We start from the raw sequence: 20,524 nt of genomic DNA, 5'->3' as shown, positions 1-20,524 counted from the left end.
AAAACTATGGCCAAGAATCGTGTTCATGGGAGGACTCCACGGAAGAAGCCACTGCTGTCTAAAAAAAACATTGTTGCTCGTTTAATGTTCACAAAAAGGCACTTGGACACTCCACAGAAGTTTTGGCAAAATATTTTGTGGACAAATGAAACCAAAGTTGAATTGTTTGGGAGTAAAACACAACGTCATGTGTGGAGGAAAAATGGAACAGCTCAGTAAAATCAACACCTCATCCCCACCATGAAGCATGGTGGAGGGAACATCATGATTTGGGTCTGTTTTGCTGCCTCAGGACCTGGACAACTTGCAACCATTAATGGAAGAATGAATTCAAAAGTTTATCAGGAAAGTTCTGCAGGAAAACCTGAGGCCGTCTGTCATAAAGTTGTAGCTAAAAAGAGGATGGATGCTGCAACAAGACAATGATCCAAAACACAGAAATAAATCAACTTCAGAATGTTTTCAGAAGATCAAAATACATGTTCTGGAATGGCCAAGTCAAAGTCCAAACTTGAACCCCATTGAGATGCTGTGGCATCACCTAAAGACAGCGATTCATGCCAGACATCCCAGGAATCTGACTGAACTACAGCAGTTTTGTAGAGGAGAACTGGCCAAGATTAGTCCTGATCGATGTGTCAGACTGATCTGCAGCTACAGGAAGCGTCTGGTTGAAGTTATTGCTGCACAAAATATTAAATGTGATGGTTCACTTACTTATTTTTACCCCTTCTGTCATTGTTTGCATACTATCCTCCTTAAAACATGAAACCCTATAAATGTTTGGGTGGTTTTAGTTAAACCAGACAGTTTTTTTTTTTCATCTGTTTGATTTTGGCAAAGATCAGATCACATTTAATGGTAATTTTATGCCGAAATGTGAGAAATTCCAAAAGGTCAGATACTTTTTCATACCACTGCCATTAGCTATTGCGTAGCATTCCTAGCATCCAATTGGCTAAGAGGGACCACTACTGTATGTGTATGTGTACATTATGCACAGCTCTGATTTTATGTTTATTATGCAATAATACATTTGTAACATGTATTTGTTACATGTTTTAATGCATTTTTATGTATTATAAAAGATTTATGTCTGAATTTTGGGGGGGGGGGACGAATTAGGGCATTTACATGGAAAACGAGCCTCTACTTACAGAATTTTCAAGTTACAAAATTACTTCCAGAGCTAATTAATTTCATAAATAAAGGTACTACTGTATTTACACTTTTTTATTTTCGGTATCTGTTTGTTTTTATAGTTTTTTTTGTTTGTTTGTTTCTCTTAACTTTTAAGGGAAACCAACTGAGTCAATATAATGTAGTAATTTAACAACTTAAATACAGATTTGATATTTAATGTTATTAAATATGAAATTGTTACATTGGACCATACAGATGAACTTATTTGCAATTTTTATCCCAATAATTTTCTTTTTTTTTCTTCCGATTTTATCTTTTTGGAGGAACCATCTTTTGGAAGCCGTGCAATAGTAGTTTATCAGCACCAAAGGTTTTTGGGTGTGGATTTTTTTTTTCTCAATGCATTTTCACTGGTTGTTATTTATAAACTGCACATATTTTCAGGTCCATTGTTCATTTCTGAAAAACTCATAGTGGCGATATTTTATCTCATTTAGTTGTGAATGTTTACAACAGAAGTTCTTGGTTTTGAAATACAACTATCGTAATTTTCAGACCATAAGCCGCTATTTTTTCCCCTTGTTTTGCATCCCGCGCTTTATAGTCCAGTACGGCTTTTTTGTTGATTTATTTGGGTCAATAGGTAACACTTTATTTGACAGCAGCATCATAAGATTGTCATAAGACCGTTATAATAATGACTTGACACTATCATGGTCATTACTGAATGCTTATGACAGATGTCATTCAGTGTTATCCGGCAAATTATGTCACTAACTCCATTTATGTCCAGCTCAGATCTTTTAAATCTATTCAAAAGTGAGGTAATTTGCCGGATGACACTAAATGACATCTGTTACAAGCATTCATTAATGCGCATAACAGTGTCATGTCATAATTATGATTGGCTAATGGCGCCACTGTCAAATAAAGTGTACCAAATACCATAACTAGTAATTAATGAAACAACTAGAACAGTAACTGAAGAAATAATTAACACAGAACATGAATTTTAAATGTTATTTAACTCTGTAGCGTTGCAACGCATGCTAAGAGGCATGTTGAACGACAAAAAAATTGTTAACAGCAGGAGGTTGACTGTCTCCCCAAGGGAGCAGTGATTGCCAAATGAAGCTTCTTGAAGCAATGAAGCTTCATGGTGGTTCAATTGGTCTTATGACAGTTTTATGATGCCGCTGTCAAATAAAATGTTATAGGTTAATAACATCTTTTGGTGTAAATATCCCATAATACAGTGAGGACAGCTGTGGCTTATAGTCCAATGGGGCATATCTACGAACAAATGCCGTTTTCGTGTCAGATTTGGAGGGTGACGGCTTACAGTCATGTGCGCCTTATAGTCTGAAAATTACAGTATGTGAGTTTCATCTTTGTCTTCCAAGCAAAGAAAAATCGGCGCTTTTCATCAGAAACTAATTTCTCTTTCAATCAATATTACCCATCGTCACTTCTTAATTCTACTGAAACTTCCCTTTTGTCTCCAAACAGGCCAGGAAGATATTTTTCATGACTGACTGTCCCCCAAAACCAAGTTTCCACAGCATGACTAAGTCAACAGAATCATGCCCTGACATCATAGCACACACACTCGAACACACACACACTTGACCCCAGGTCTACCTTGTCAATCAGCTGACTTTTATGGTTTTAGGGAGGTCTGCTCCCAGCCAAAGAGTGTGAGTGTTCTTTCAAATTATCCATTAGGCCACTAAGCACAAGCTCTTAGCTGCTTTTCAGATGCCCCCGCTATCTGGTACCACTATCTCCCCTTGCTCGCGTTCCCATGGTGTAACCTTACCTCCAAAATTTAACATGCTCTATACTTCAATGCACACAGTTGAATTTATCTCAGCTGCTCCGGTCGACTCATTCACTGCCATTGATGGCGATAGAGGTCCAATGCATTTTGAACCGGGAGACCCGGCAGCGAACCCTTCTGGGCCCAAGTGATGTGCTGCCGTACAGTTAAGCCACCAGGCGTGCTGTAAAATAAAATCGCAGAGAGAACTGGACGCATGCACGGAGCCGTCAACCACCAAGTGGGTTGTAAAATAATAACGCGGTGTCGTAAAACAAAGTGCTTATTAAATCATTTTTGAAAAGATATTGCTGGCAATGCATCCTGTGAGAGATGCTACAAAACAAAAATGATCTGAGGGGAGTTGCGGGACAATCAAAGTCCAGTTAATAGGTTGGGCTATTGTGAAACTACGCCATGAATTTTATGTGGCAGATACTTACTGGTCACAATATTAGGAACGCCTGTACGTTAAGTTGATATGAATTCAATTGTAATATTTTGGTGACATTATTTAACTCCTTAGCTGGTGTTGATGACGATAGACAACATCAATTGCCAATATTCAATGCCATCAGTAGCACTCAAACATGTGCATTCGCAATCAGTCGTCACAGTTTAAATGAATTGGACATCAGTCGCCATCAATGGCGTACAATGAGTTAAATACTATTAAAGCAACACTAGGTAACTTTTCAGTTATGGTCGATTTAGGTGGACAAAAGTGGCAGTGAAGGACGGATAGTAATGAGGTCATGAAACCAATTGTGGTTAAACAATAGCACATGACGATGTTGAATATCGTCATATATTCAAAATATATATGGCGGGAAACACAGACAAGACTAAAAAAGCAGTTTCTGCTCTTGCACTCCTCTTTAAAAGAAACTGCAGTATTTTAAGACAAAACAACTGTTGTGTTTGATAGAACAATATGTCTATATGCTGCCATAGCAGATTCATGGCGCATTAAGTCCCCGAACTATTTTTAATTTGTCCGTTTTGCCCTGAAAACCGCTTTTGTTTCAACCTAGCCATAAAAAGAAGGTAAGTAATTATTGTTATTATTCAAAATGTCAGTCATTTTTAGCTTTGAATCATTAATTGATGTTTAATATTTAGTTCCCCCCAAAAAAACTTATAAAAAATAAAAAATATAAAAAATATGCACTCGCATATGTTAAACTTTTAAACAAATTACGTCACAATGAAAAATTTGGCGTCTGTAAAAATGTCATGGACATCTACCTCATAACTATCGCTAAATTATATTTTTTGGTTACTGTCGCATTTTTCCGATATGTTAGATGATAAATAATCGATCCAAACAAAGAAAAATTGAAAAATAACGTTTTAAAGGGTAACTATATGAAAAAGAAAATCTCGACCACTCCTTGTTGTCTGCAATTTCTGCATCGCGACCCTTGTTATATCACCATGTTTCACCCATAAAATCCCCCCAAAATCTGGCTGTGGCCATTCACAGCTGTGTCTTGACACTCGGTGATATAAGCTACATGGAGTTTTTGGATCGAAACAAGGTAAGTACGCGATAATATCTCGTTAAAATCGTGGCGTCTTTAATTCTGCTCTCGCGTGCTCTCGCCTCCAGTTAGGGTTTTGCTGTTTAAAAAAAAATTTTTTTTTTCAAAAATTCCCTCCTGTTCAAAAATTTTCCGCCCACAGAAAATTGAGATTTTAAGTTTTCCAATGATGTATCACACATGCATATCGGACAATTTTGAAATTTGGCCAAATTGGGGGTCTCAGAGTGGAACGTCAAGTCACCTGAGTGTTTTCCGCCATATATATTTTTTGTCTCCTCGGACAAAACTTTTCATGTCCTACGTTGCTCCGCCATCTTTGCAGAATTTGCGCGAAAGCGTTTGCATCTACCTCCGTCTTTATAACGAATGAGGAAAGGGGGATGTGACGTATCCCGTAAAGCAGTCAGCAGATTTGAAGTTTTTTTGTGCGGCAGGTTTCCTGACATCCTCCTCAAAGTTAATTAGTGCGAGTGAAAGCAATACAGACCCCCTCAAGATATAAAAGAGGCGTCATTCAACTTGTTGTCAGTCGACATATCACAAATGTTATGAAAATATTTTATAAAAGTTGAAAAGTTACCTAGTGTTGCTTTAAACGAAAAAACTTGTTCATCCACCTGTGTGTATTTCTGTATTTTTCCAAATTAATTTTTATTTAGTTTTTGTTAACATTGTAGTCTTTTCTAAATGTATTTATGGTTAAAATACAAAAATGATTAATCATTAAAAAAAATACATTTATATAATTGGTCATATTTTACATTTTTTTTAATGACCAAAATTAGTCCCTTGCTCTATAACGGTTAAATGTGTCAACTTTTGAATAGTAGTTCACGCCACTGTCGTGGCCTTTGGCTCTGAAAGGGTTAAATTTAACCAAATTTATTGCAAATATAAAAATAATAATAATAACTTGGCAGAATGTCTTGATCAGTAAATTTGTTTGCAAAACATTTGTGTACAAAAAAGTAAAAGAATCACGAATAAGGAGCCAAGAAAGCATTTATATCTGCAGCAAAGGAGGTGACGAAAGAAAAAGTGGGTGGAGCTGATCGCACAGCAGCACACCTGTTTAAAAGGTTCTGGAACATACCATCGTTAACAAGCGGGGGTGACTGTCGAATCAGTGACATAAATGGACTGTTTTTGTCATATTTTAATATTTACATTCAATTTCAAACAAATACATGTTGATGAATATTTAAAAAAAAAAAAAAACATGTGTCGTCATATATCAGAGTGACACCTGTATAGCTGTGCGTTTATGACTAATTACCTACCCACGTAAGTGGTAGAATCCAGGTGAATTTTTTTTTTTTTAAATATAATAATATATATTTGCGTTTTTTTTTTTATGACCAAAAATAGTAACTTGCCTTATAAAGGGTTAAACGTCTTACGTGTCAAAAAAATGTTGTTTTTTTTTAATTACCAAAAATATATCGTCAGCAAAGGTGTGTGACGGAAGTAAAAGTGGGTGGAGCTGATCGAACAGCTGCCCACCTGTTTAAAAGGTCCTGGAACAAACCATCGTTAACAAGCGGGGGTAACTGTGGAATGTGCGACATAAATTGACTATTTTCTTCATATTTATATGTTCCCATTTTATTTCAAACAAATACAAGTTAATTAATATTTTTTTAATGATGTCGTTATATACATCAGAGTTGCACCTGTATAGCTTTGCGTTAAAGACAAATCACCTACCCACGTAAGTGGTAGAATCCAGGTAACGTTCGCGGGAAATTCTGTTTAAAATTCGGCCGAACCTTATCGTCGTATTTGCTCCATTTGGGTCAGAATGCACGAAATAGTACCCCTGATTTGTTTGCAACGTAATTATTCTATTGCACGGAATCCATTTTAGTGGCTAAAATGCACACCAGAAGTTCTTTGTATGACTTATTTTCTCCTTCCCAGTGGATTATAGGAGTTATTGGACGTCAAATGAAGGTATGTGAAGCCTGCTTGAGTAAATATTTGGGGGAAGGCCTTCCGCCATTTTGAAATAATTGAGACCTGGCGTCACATTTTGGGTATAAGCCACAATATTTAAACGAATGAAATTGTGATGGGGTTACTTAAAATTTTTTTTTTTTTTTTATTACTAAAAATGGTCACTAGCCCGGCGGGTGGAATGTGGAGCCTTTAAAAAAAAAACTTGAAATCGTTTTAGTTTGTCATGCCTTCTCTTCACCGTAAATAATGATAAAGACGCCGCTTAAAATGACTTTCAATCCCTTCCCTCAATTGATTGAATATGACCCCCCCCCTTTTTTTTTTTTTTTTTGCTTCTTCCCCCCTGTTCCCAAATGACACTATAAGCCTATCTAAACAGATGAAGGTCTAAATTGTCTTGCTTGTATGCGCATTAATCTCCCATTCATCATCATTACGCTGCGATTGGGTCGCGCACGCCTCCGCTATGCAGCCTTTTGCGTTCCGACCTGCTGTAAATTAGGATGGAGGCCAATTTAAACTGACTCTGTGTGGTTTGCTTCGGGACAGCTGCACTGCACCGCCCCTATCCAAATGCTTTGTGAGATAAAGTAGAAGCGGGGGACACATATAGGCCAATTCTCTTTAATAGCACAATTTCTGATGTGAAATGCAGTTTTTTTTGTGCTGAAATGATGAGTTTTAAATGTGCTTGTAATTTGCCTCACTTATTTTGTCGTTCTGTAGCACCTTTCTGAAAGTAACCTTTATGTAATTATTGTATATGCGTGTATTTAAAGTAAGCGAGCGTCCAAGAAAACGCTTGATAGTTGACATCAATCTGCACGGCGTGCCTTAAACGTTGTGTTATTCCAAACATATGCATTTTAATCAGTGCGGTCACACTTACAAGAACTGCAGTTAATAAGGCCATCAATCAAGATGGAGGTGGGGGGGAATAGAGGGCTGGTTGCGCCACGCATGGCTGCACAACTGTCTTATTAGGACGAAACGGGAGGGCGTTTTGGAAATTGGCAGTTGTGACGTATAAGTGGTATAATTTCAGATATACTTCATCACATTTTTTTTAATGTAGAAAGATTATGCATCATGAATTGGGTTTTTTTTTTGTTTTGTTTTGCGTTATATAGTGTTTTTTTTTTTTTTTTTTTTTTTTACTATAATTTCTTTAGAATTCAAATTGGCTTATCAACCCAACTGTTCTGAAATCCTGATAGATAACATTGTTCAAGTGTATATCGTGTTTTTAATAGTGTATTAACTTCAAATTGTGCCAAAAGGTGTTCATGAATGAGAAAATGTTACCATAATTTAATCGAAATAGATTGTCAAATTTAGTTTTCAAAATGTTCAATTGCCTGAAAAGGTGCCCAGATAGCAGACCAACGTTGAAAAGATGTTGGATCAACATTCCGCTGTCGATCTCGTTGAATCAACGTCACTTTTGCACCCTCAATTGTTTCAACGTTGAAATCCTTACAAAACCTAAACGTCATTTCGATTATTAATAATATTGAAACAACGCTGAATCAATGTTATGTTTTCGACCAAAACGCCCTCTCATCCATAATTCAATGACTTGTCAATCATATTACCCGGTCAATCATGAATCAGCTATTTATCAACATTAGTTTATCAACTATAAAACAACGTTAACCCAACCATCGCCTGATATATAATAGAACAACGTTGTTTCAACGTCACTTGAGGTCGAAATTTCGAAAAATTTATGTCAAGCATACTGATGATTTTGATGGAAAATCAACGTTTATTCAATGTCAGTCTGCTATCTGGGTGATTACTTTTCACCCCCCAAAATCGTAGCCTATGCGCATTTATGGTAAGAAAATGAGGGTGCCCTATATTTGCGTCATGTCCTATCACGTGATAAGTGGCCGCATTACCAATTAATTGAGGAAACACAATATTTGTATAAGTGGTGCTGTAATTGGTTAACCACGACCCAAAAAATGGAACACTACAAAAAGTACTTTTATGATCATTTATTGTAATTTAGACATTGAGCGCCTCAAACCCAAAATCAAGTCAAATGAAAATACATAAATACACCAATAGTAGCAATTATAATCATATTGATGTGCTGGCTCTTAAATTGAGGAAAAGAACGAAATACTTGAACTTTTTTTTCTTCATGTATTTGATTGTCCACTCCATCTTTTGTGTTGTAATCCTCTCCCCTGGCGCCTTGTTACCTTTCGGTAGCAAGCATCCCCTTTTCTGCTCTTATCATTAATTCCGCACTCAAAATTCACCGGCTCCTACATATACATCACACTGTAATGTCGTGTGCACATGGCGGAGATCTTCCTCTAATGAGACGGCTGCAGCCTTCTTAACAAATCCCCCTTGTTAGAAATGGCATCCTTATACAGTGACTATTTATGTCGTTGGTGGGTGGAAAGAAACCCATAAATAGATGTTATGTTTTTTTGTTCGTGTGTTCTATTTTCATATTTTAAATCATTGGTGAATTCTTTGATTTGCTGTGGTGCGACAATTAGGTTTAAATATAAATGCTGTACATGACTCCGGGTTCTATCTGGTGAGCGGAACCTCCTCGCGTTGGTCCACCGTCACGGGGGAAGCTTTGCTCAACACGGAAGGCGTAAATGTGACAAAAGCCTCAGTCCTGCTCGTTGGGGAGCAGCCAAAGTCTGAGGCCGGGGGAGCCCTGGATGACAAGCCGCCGGAAGAGGCTGAGTGGCAGGCCAAACAAGTGCACGGGGTCCCCCCGGGCCCGAGCCCGTGAGCCGAGCTGTGGTGGTACAAGGACGGGTGCCTGAAGGCGCACAGGAGTTCTGGTCTCTGGTAGGGGTGAGGCAGCATGCGGAAGCCGTCCAGGGAGCGCAGCGGGGCGGGGGCAGGCGCCGGAGAGGAGCCGGTGCCGACCCCGACCCCCAGGTGCGAGTAGTAGGGCAGCGGCAGGTGGGACGGGAAGGGATAGGGCAGGCCTCCTGTGGCCGCCGCGTGGCTCATCATGTAGGTGTAGAAGGCGGGGTCGGCCGGGTGGGGCCACGTCATAGCCAGACGTTGACGCTTGTCCTTCATCCGCCGGTTCTGGAACCACACCTGCATGGGATGGAGACACAACGGCTCAAATATTAACCAACACCAGACCATAATATAAGCTTTGCTGTTTTATCGTTCATGAAATATTATAGGCATTCATCAGAAATATTTGCTTTCCAACGAGTTTAATTCAGAATTTCAGCATTTTTAATCAACTTCATTTAGAGAACATGTTCTCCATCCTACCTTAATGGTGGTTTCTGGTAGATTCAATGCGGCCGCCAGCTCGCACCTTCTCGGTCTGGACACATAGTTCTCTCGGTAAAATTCCTTCTCCAAACGCGCGATTTGCTCCCGGGTGAAGGCTGTTCGGTACCGACGAATCTGATCGGCCGAATAGGACAGAGAATTCGGACCTGGGGCAGGCTTGCCGGGGTCAGAACCAGAATCGCTTGGCACACCTGGTGAATCCCCATTTCCATCTATAGAAGAAAATGCACATTGTGGTGAATTGTTCAAATACGTTTATACATTTTCATTATTCTCATCTTATTTATTACACGTGCAGCGAGTGTCTAGATGCCAAATTGGCATTAGTATATTAAATTGAGATTTAATGATTGCTTATTCAAATGCATTATTTTTAAAAAATTTTAATTAGTTATGAATTTAAAGATTTTGGACATCATTTTTACAATTATCTGCATTCTCACTTAATATAGTCCCTTGCACGTCAATGCAACCTATTTAAATAAAATACTACTAAACTTCCACTATATATAGTTTCAATTTCTATTTCCCCTACCTTTATTTGAGGGGTAGTCCATGCTTTCCGGGGTGCAGCTGACATCAATTTCCTCGTAAAAGTCCGACTCTGTGTCCGAGCTGCTGCCGTCTTGGTGGTGGGAGCCATCGGTCCGGTCTCCCAAATTCCTACGTGCGATCTCCTCCATCACCGCCTGCGTTCTGGCGAAGGGACTCAAACTACAGCGTCTGTGATCCGGCTTCCCAAGCGAGCCTCTCCCTGGGCTCCCGTCCACCGAAGCTGGAGCCGGCAGCGTCTCCTCTCGGATCTCCATCCCGAATTAAAACAGCAGAGCAGAGTGCAAATCCTCCGCGTAGCTGCTGTTTTTTTAAAGGGGTGTTGGACGAGACTGATGGCCGATGCTGTCGGTGGCGTGCTGTGGGTTGAGTCTGGACGAGGAAGAGGAGGAGGAAGAGGAGAGGCTTCTATAGGGATGCAATCCGCTCTGACCCTGACACTAGAGTGTGGAGGAGCTCTGGTTGGGATCACTATTACCTCGCCCCCCTACCCCCTCCTCCAGAAAAGTCAGTCGTAATAGGCCAGTATAGGATGCCCCGATGACGTCACGTATTGGTTGTATGTTTAAACTGGAGGCGCAAAAACGTGTATTTGGCGACGAGATGGAAGTGCTGATGAATTACCATGAGCAGCCCTGTTTGTGTTGATCTAAAATGACCCATATTGGTGTTTATGTTAATGCAATTAAACAGGTTGTGAAGTAGTACCAGTACTTGAGTTCTAGAGGTTAATGCAAATGAGCAAATGTGAAAAAGGAAAAAAAAAGTTTTGCCATGCATTATCTACTTGAAAAAGGCAACAGAATGACAAATATATATATTTTAATTGATAATTCAATGGCTCGTTTGACCCTACAATTTCTTGGGGAAAATATTCCAGTATACACAGTATTTACAGCATATATATAATTCAATAATGGCTTATTTGACCCAACAATTTGGTCGGGAAAATATTCCAGTACATATAGTATTTGATATTTCCATAATGGCTCATTTGATTTGTTCAGGAAAATATTCCAGTATATACATTATATATGGCGGTAAACACTCAGGTGACTTGAAGTTCCGCTTTGAGACCCCCAATTTTACCAAATTTCAAAATTGTCCTATATGCATGCGTGATACATCATTGGGAAGCTTTAAAATCTTAATTTTCTGGCGGAACAAAAATTTTGAACTGGAGGGCATTTAAAAATATGTATATTTAAACCCCTAAACCCTAACTCGAGGTGAGAGCATGAGAGAGCATAATGAAAGACGCCATGATTTTAACGAGATATTATCGTGTGCATACCTTATTTTGATCCAAAAACTCCATATAGCATGTATCACCGAGGGTCAAGACACAGCTGTGAATGGCCACAGCCGGACATTTGGGGGATTTTATGGGTGAAATACGGTAATATAACAAGTCCCAATGCAGAAATCGCAGACATCAAGGAGTGGTCGAGATTTTAATTTTCAAATATTTACCCCTTTTTTTCCCAATTTTTCTTTGTTTGGATCAGTTATCATCTAAAATATCGGGGGAAATGCGACAGTAACAAAAAAAAAAAATGCAATTAAGCGATCGTTATGTGGTAGATATCTGTGACCTATTTACAGACACTATTTTTTTCATTGTGACGTAATTTGTTCAAAACATTAAAATATTCGAGTGAATAATTTTTTAGTCGTTTTTAAAAAAACAACTTAGTATTAAACATCAATTAATGATTCTACACTAAAAATGACAGACATTTCGAATAATATAATTTCTTTTTATGGCTGGGTTGAAACAAACGCGGTTGCGCGGTTTCTGTAAACAGGGGTCTCCAGGGTAAAACGGACAAATTAAAATTATTTGGGGGGTTTAATGCGCCATGAAACTGCTATGCCAGCATATTGTTCTATCAAACAAAACAGTTTTTTTGGCTTAAAATACAGCAGTTTATTCTAAAGAGGGCTGCAAGAGCAGAAACTGTTTTTTCAGCCTTGTCAGTGTTTTCTGCCATATAAATATAGATAATTCAATAATGGCTCATTTGACCCAACAATTTGGTGGGGAAAATATCCCAGTAGTTGGGTTAATATCCCAACTTTCAATGCCCTCCCCAAACTCCCCCACTCCACCCCCAACAAAACCCAAACTCGGCACATCCCTCTCATGTCATTTGCCGCTCCCTCCCCCCACTCACCTAAGTGGAGTCAAGTAAAGTCCTTAAAGGTCAAGTCTCGGGGTCAGTTTAGATAAGAGACCCTTTGACATTGAAGTCTTTAAACATTTAGAGCCTGCAGATCAGGAAGGAAAATATCCTGCAGCTCCTTTAAGCTTTACATCAAGTTCATCACTGTGTCAACACATCAAATCGCTCCTTTTATTTGCGCACTTATACTACATTAACTTTCATGTATATGGAAAGATTGTGCCTGATAAAACTTTAAGTGTTCAAACTTCTATTCGAGTTTGGTACAGCATCTGATAACCAATAACTCATTATACCAAATAATTCAGTTCATCTTAATGACAAAGAACAGTCTACAATAGGTTCAATCAACAAATTTAAGTTGAAAATGGACCAGTTACAACTTGAGTTCATTTAAATCCCTCCCTTCCACACTCAATTTGGTTATTCAACTCCAGTATAAAAGAACCCAAGTGGTACTGGTCACTTTTTAACACAAATTTGGTCCAAATTTTATACTTTTGTAAAATAGTACATCTAAAAAATGTTGGGTTTAAGATCGACTGACACTTTGGTTATTTTGACACAATTAGTGGAATACCCCAATTTAGCGTGTATCAAGTGGATCTATGTGTTGTTCGGTCCCATATACCGTATTTCAACTGAAATAGTTGGATAACCTTTGTTTTTATAATTTAAAGAAAAGGGATGGGGGTCAGACTATTTTTAAAAAAAATACACATTCAAATATTTGAGTGAAAATAACAATCGGTTGATTCTCCCTTTGAAAGTTTTTGTTTTTTTTAGTGTGTATTATAGGGCTGCAGCTATCGAATATTTTAGTAGTCGATGAATCGATGGACTAGTTAGTTCGAATAATCGAGTAATCGGATAGGGAACATGAAAAATTAAAATACCTCAGCTGAGCCTCAAACTGTACTGTATATTTTTAAATGAGGATCTATTTACAACAAAAGAACATTTGGCTAACTTGCATAGAAAAAAGTCCTCTAGCTTAAATGCTATAAAATGTAACGTTTTTTTTTACAATGGTATTAACAAATGGTTCAGGCACATATTCCCACAAAAATGGCTAAATATTCCTATAAACTAAATTCTGAATGCATTAAAAAATATTAGCTCAAACAAAAACTTAGCTTACGTTGGTCTTAACAGGGAGCAGTTGGATTCAGCTATGTGAACAGAGGCAGACCAGAGGGCAGTGTATCCACCCTAATCAATAAAACTAAATGCAAACACTTTCAAAATAAACCATTACAACGCCACTTTATAAAACGAATACTCGAAGCAACAAAATTTAATTCGAGTATTTTTTTTCTAATCGAATACTCGAGTTAATCGATTAATCGTTGCAACACTAGTGTATTACCATCATCAACATACATTTAACTCTGTGTTACTTGTGATAACAGCACCAAACTGGATTAAATATGATTAGTTTTTTTTTTTTAAGGCAAGGCAAATTTATTTGTATAGCACAATTCAACAAAAGGCAATTCAAAGTGCTTTACATCACATGAAATGATTCATAAAAATCACATTAAATTAATAAAGTTGAAACGAGGACAATTGAAAGGGGTAATAAAATTATACATAAAATCAATAAAAAGAAAATAGCTTGAAATTTGAGATATACAGGCATTTATGGAAATGCTGTAATGAACAAAAGCATTTTAACCCTGATTTAAAGGAGGTAACAGTTTGAGCACACTTCAGACCTTCAGGTAACTTGTTCCAGAGGTGAGGAGCATAACTAAATGCTGCCTCACCTATAGCTTGGTTGTTGTTCTTAGAACATACTAATTAATTGAAGGTTGACTTTTTTTTTGTATTAAAACACGTTTTTGTATTGGTCGGATGAAATATGCAAAATTTTTTGAGATTGGAATTTTGGGTTTTTCTTTTTTTGCTGAAATCATCAATATTAAAACAATAAAAGTCTTGAACTACTTCAGTTGTGTGTAATGAAATATATGAAAGTCTAATGTTTATCAGTACATTACAGAAAATAATGAACTTTGTCACAATATGTAAGACCGGGTCTAGATGCTTCATTGGGATCCAACAAATCAAGCATGTATTTTGATCCAAGGCAATTAAGTGTTTTATAGTCTTTGACTCAATGGAAGCAGCTAGCACCAGCTTCCTGACTGATTTTTTTTTATTTTATTTTAACAAGACCTGTAAATATACCATTGCAACAATCCATTCTACTGAAAATGAATGCATGCATACATTTTTCCATGTCTTGTTTAGTCAGCTAGTTAGTAAAAATCCAATTTGGGAGTCAAACATGACAGAAAAGTCGTGTTCAATATTTTAAGGTCAATGTGTCATGTCAAATTCAATTCCTGAACATTAGTTGAAATACTTGTGGAAAGAGCCCTGCTTGGACCCTAGCAGCCGCGGGGCATGCTGGGACTGTCACGCCGAGGAGAGGATCAGCAGCCTCTGCTGTCCTTGTGCGCCCTCACCCGTCTGTCGCTGGGAAAGCCCAGTGGAGGGTCCCCTCCCCCCAGACTGTCTGTCTGCCTGCTGAGAAGTAAAGGCAAATTCCTTTGCTTCCCCCCCCCCCCCCCCCCCCAAGTTTCATCCGGCCTGCCTCTAAAGGATGAAGAGGAAAAAAAGAAGCCCTTTCAGTTCCTCCTCTTATTCTGTTGGGTTGTCATCAAATTTGAGTGACAATATCGTTGGAATGTTGACTTTCACTTTCATTAAGTTTTTTGATGAGTCACGTCAACAGCAACAATGCATTGGTACACCTGCACAGTATGTAATTGGCATGCTTTTACCCCAATTACACCCTCAGGAGAAATGCTTGCGATAATGATCATATCAAATAGTGCAGTATGACGAAGTGTTCAGTACAAATGAGGTCAAATGAATGTTATTTTTTTATCAATATTTTTTATTTTTAGATTTAAAAATATATATATATATGAATTCATATTTACTCTCTAAAGAAAGGTTTGTCACATAAGTGCATTTGTATTGAGCTGATGTGCATTATTGGGAAATGTTTCCCTACACCTGCAATATTTGAAACAATGAAACACAACGTTTTTTCATAAATGCTACAGTTCTTGGAAAATAATCATTATTTTATTCCAATATATTGCTAATCAGCTCAAGACGATGTACACTGAAAAAAAAATAACTGGTGGATTGACTTGATAAAATCATTGTAACAATTTGCACTTAATTGTATTAAGTAAATTTTACTGCTTGTGAACTGAACGAGTAAAATTTACTTAATAAAAGTGCAAATTGTTACATTGATTGTATCAAATCAATCCACCAGTTATTTTTTTTCCAGTGTATACTTCCATCTGCCACATTAATCTTAATGTAAATGCCAATGTTTTCAAAGTTAAGTATAACAACTTGCTGTTTTTTGTATTGTAATAGTATGCATAGTTTCAATATTAATTTTGTACTTACATGTACTGTATAAGAAAAATTACAATAATCAAAAGATCGCAAACATAACTAAAATAGTATATTGAATTATATTGACCAAAACTAAATATATCCCTCCCACATACATTATTATATTGACCAAAACTAAATATATCCCTCCCGCATACATTATTACCAGTGTACCATTTGACGTTTTTGTACCCACTTTTTGAAACAAAGCATTTTTAACACAAAATCGGTGCTTGGTTTTACAGCAATCTAATAGGTTATATTGTGATTATTTGGCCGGAGTTTAGTTCATAGATTTTTTCAAATATTTGTTCACTTTTGTGAAGCCTCTGTGGTGTTATACGCAATAGATGCTTTGAGATTTGTCACGGCAAAATTTGCACACACATCATCATAAATGTGATTTAAAAAAAAAAAAAAAAATGGTTATAAACACTCGACACTAGCATTGTCCTTTAATTATTGCGTTCCATGTGAGTCAGTCAAGCTTCATGTTGATGTCAACTATTTCGTACTGCAAAGGTTATTCTATGCTACTTGTTCTTATGCAACGGTTATCGGCGGCCGTATCTCGTGATTTTTCATGCAGATAACCTGAGTCGAAAGGCTTTTGCGCAACCGTATTGACCTTGCACGCTTTCCAGTAGCGTCCTATTTCTACTAGGTGTGTTTTAGATAGTGGAGGACAGCGGAAGGGCCTTGGAGATTTTACTGACGACGAAATACAGACAGACACGGAAAAGTAAACAAGCAGACGAATTTCCCGGACGCTTTAGAATTCATTTTATTAATGCATTTTGATATTGAGGCCTCATATCGGGGAAATATTTAGTTTTTCTGAGGTCCACATATAGGTGACTTGTTGTTTGTTGGGGGTAGCTCAAAGTTAGGGGAGGGGGTGTTAAGGCACCCCTCACTTTTATGAGGCAGCCCAACTTGAACTTGACCATGGCGTCTGGGTCCTACGCCTTTAGCCCAAATCCACGTTTTTAAGCCTTTTGCTCTTTTGCAATTAAAATGCACTTATCAAACTAGAATGAAACAATTGTTGCCGCTCCCTGTTTTTCCCCCTTTCTTGCTTCAGTTTGGCCTTGAAAGAAGATGACGCATACATGCACTTAACTGGCTGACCTTGACGTCTGCATGCACCCGTCTCATCCCCTTACTGTAAACTGAAAAACTTCAGCTTTGTGTTTAGGGGGTGTTGGTGGCATAAAGTAGGGCAACAGTTGTGCAGTAGCAAGGGTAACGCGTCTTAGTGCAAAGCCAAGTAGCTTCTTTGCACTGGCATCTTTAGAGAAAGATGATATTTACAAGTTCTCACTTGCAAACGGACATTTTAGAACCTTGTCACTAAAGCTTCCATCTCAGGCCTACCCTGCCCGTTTTCGAGATAAAAATAGTAATAGGATGAATAAATTGATAAAGATTTGCGTCATTTCGTTCCGACTTGTGTGGCTGATCATTCTAATCATTTTTTTTAGGCAAAAGATTGTTTGTTTGGGGCGCAGCAACAATATGCATTTTGTTTTTTTTAAATTAAAATGTAGTCTCAAGTCTTTTAATGAAATGAAACTGAACATCCAATTCTTTTAAGATCAGAAAATGCAGTTCTGAAAAACATTTATATGACTAAATACTGTTTTAAGGTCTGGTTAGTGCGTGCCCGACGTTTTTCTATTGTGATAAATACGCCAAAATATGACCTAAAAACACAAAAATGTTTAAAATCCAGTTCTTATTTACTGTCTCATCTTACATCTGAACGCACGTAAGGCCTAAATGAAATCCTGGCCACTTTATTTTCATCAATTTGGCGTGATAAATACAATTCTACTATAATTACATGCCGTATTTTGTTACGCCGCCCAGTTTAGTTCACGAGAGTCTGCATATCGCCTAATTGATCAACAAAGATAACTTTTACATTCTCGTTTTGCTTCCAGCGTCAAATTTGAGATTTCTTACATTTGAATTGCTGGGACATTTTGGAAGCACATTCGACTGTTTCCTATTATGGCAAGGAAATAAAACAGGCGCGAGTGTATGCCTTTGCCCTCATTTTGTCATTATTTCAATTTTCTTAAGTCTGATTTCATGTTTTATCACGTGACGACATTTGGACTTATTTTCCACGCAGTAAAGCCCCAATAAATGTGACTTTCTTTGCTTTGCGCGTCATTTAGATGTCATTCCCAATATAATTTCAACCGTGCAGCCTTAACGGGAGCCCATATTGAAATCAGCTCTGCTACAACAGCAATTGAAAATATAACTTTCTTTGCTTTGCGCGTCATTTAGATGTCATTCCCAATATAATTTCAACCGTGCAGCCTCGTCTATTGAAAGCCCGTATTGAAATCAGCTATGCTATAACAGCACTTGAAAATATAACGTAAATAGTCGTGCTTCATTTGGGTTTTTTGTTGTACTGTATTTGGTTGTGTTTATTATTGTAGATTACTGTCGTATGTGGACCGGCCACATGCGTTGTTGCGACAGCCCCACTTGCGGCATTTGAACACATTGATAGTACAATATAGTGTCCCAGAAATGTCCAAATTGCATGTGCGACCATTTGGGCTAATACTGTTTTGACTCGACCTCGTTGAAAAATATCTCGAGAATCCTGGTAGGAACCGTTTGTACTGCTCGCAGTCACAATTTCTTGCACTCAGACTGTATTTGCAGCCAAATGACACGTGTGGGTGCATTGTAAAGGCGATATTTAATCATTTTTTCAAATGTGTACTTAATTGTGAAAACAAATCACTTGAATGCCTAAAATAATACAAGCAGTTTTTTAAGCAATCTTTTCCCCCCCTCAATAAACTATTATGTATTTTCATTGACTGCTGAATCAACTGATAATATGAAAAAAAATCGACACGTTCCTAAAATTTATATTACACATATAGTAAAATTGTTTTTACACACAAAACAAACTATCAATTCCATGTTTTTACACTTATAATGTGAAACCAATCCTAAAATGGTAACATTAATCTGCAGTTGTAGTTTTGAAAATAAAAACAATGTAACGTGCTGGATGTTGCATCATATTTTGAAGTCATATTTCCTTATTTGTGATTTGTACAGTGCTTTTATGATAGTTTTGAATATTTCATGCTTTGACATATTGAGCTCCACTATGGAAAGCTATATCTGAACCTCTGTGCACTAACACGTATTTGACATTAAAGTTAACACAATGTTTAATAAAACAGCTTCAAGGGAAAAAACAAGTTTGAGTTTGAAAAATGGAAATAAAAAGTCCAACAAGAGACACCGAGAGCCTCAGAATCAACAGACTAAACCCCGTGTGTCGTAAATAGAGCACCCACTGACAGAAACGACGCGTCTTCCCTTCTTTCCTGAGTTGTCACACGTATTTGTGAACTACACCCCCAAAGATATCCAAATAATTCCCAACTCATTTCTCGGTTTTGATGGCGAAGTGCACTTGGCCCCAAAAAGACCCGAGACATGGCGTGCAAGTGAGGTTGGAAATGAGCTGCACGCTGGAGAAAACCAAATGATAGTAAAAGTTAATGTCCTCCAATAGCTTTCATTGGGACAGGAATTCTCACCCTTCTTCCGTTCTTTTCAAGGCGCTCAGACGCTCCCTTCAAAGCCTCAATGGCCCTCAGCCTGCTCGACGGCGAGACGGCAACTTTCAACTTGACCTTGGCCTCCAACGGCGCCCCCCACCCCCCCCTTAATTAGCCTCAGTCACAACAATAGCCCTCCTAACATAATCCTACCATGTTGGGGGTCGGGAATATTTTTCCCCATGCAAAAATTGGGATATTCTAAGCGTCAATATCAGCAAATAATTTTGATAATGTATTTGCTACCCCTATAGTGGATACGCATAGGGGAAATGAATGGAATTTTGGAATAATGGTTGGTCTCGTTGCGTTTTTGAAATTCGTAATCTCAAAATCTCTTGAAGCACGACTTCTATGAAAATAGTAGTCGACACGTTGCTCATGCATAGGAAAAAATGCTTAGCATGTGTGTGTATTTGTGCAATGGAGCATACATGCTATCTCAATGCGTACTCCAAAATTCGAGCATGCAGGTTTGAAGCAAATTTGACTTTATTTACAGTGTAAATGGAGAAAATAGGTCGCATGCGGATATGCATGGAGTGCGTAACCGTGCGTTTTTCTTTCAGTATTGTCTTTTAAATTAGTTTTATGCTCCACAATTCAAGGGGGCTTTTATAATTACGACTAAAATAGTCTTAGGTTGTAGTTTGTTTATTCAGGGTTGTATGCAAGGGGGAAAAAAGTATGTCTGACGATAAGAACGTATGCGTAAATATGTGCGTAATGGAGCGTTTTCAATTCAACTTCCTATATTTTGGATGTCTACAATTAAAGTAGATGTTGTTTTAATGCACATTTCTGGTTGAAAATGGTGAGTATAAGTTGTGTATTTTGTTCATTTGCACTGGGAGAAAAGCAAGGCATATTTCCATGATTCTGTAGCATCATCGAGCATTTTTCCATATGCTTTCTTGGATATTGTCAAGGATGGCGACAGTCAACTTAGGCTTCGACATATTCCTCCATTTAATTATC

The 20,524-nt window shown here is 37.8% G+C and overlaps 1 protein-coding gene across 1 annotated transcript; it reads right to left on the bottom strand.

The window, feature by feature from the left end:
* Window positions 1-9,024: 9,024 nt before the first annotated feature.
* On the bottom strand, window positions 9,025-10,577 carry evx1 (even-skipped homeobox 1). Its single transcript, XM_057828643.1, has 3 exons — window positions 10,304-10,577; window positions 9,745-9,980; window positions 9,025-9,558 (listed from the first exon to the last, which is right to left on the bottom strand). The coding sequence occupies exons 1-3, from the start codon at window positions 10,575-10,577 to the stop codon at window positions 9,025-9,027; spliced, it is 1,044 nt and encodes a 347-aa protein (XP_057684626.1).
* Window positions 10,578-20,524: the final 9,947 nt, after the last annotated feature.

The sequence above is a fragment of the Corythoichthys intestinalis genome, chromosome 22 (assembly GCF_030265065.1).
Source record: "Corythoichthys intestinalis isolate RoL2023-P3 chromosome 22, ASM3026506v1, whole genome shotgun sequence".
Classification (NCBI taxonomy): domain Eukaryota; kingdom Metazoa; phylum Chordata; class Actinopteri; order Syngnathiformes; family Syngnathidae; genus Corythoichthys; species Corythoichthys intestinalis.
Note: the sequence above shows the minus strand (reverse complement) of the source record. Positions and strands in the feature narration are given on the sequence as shown.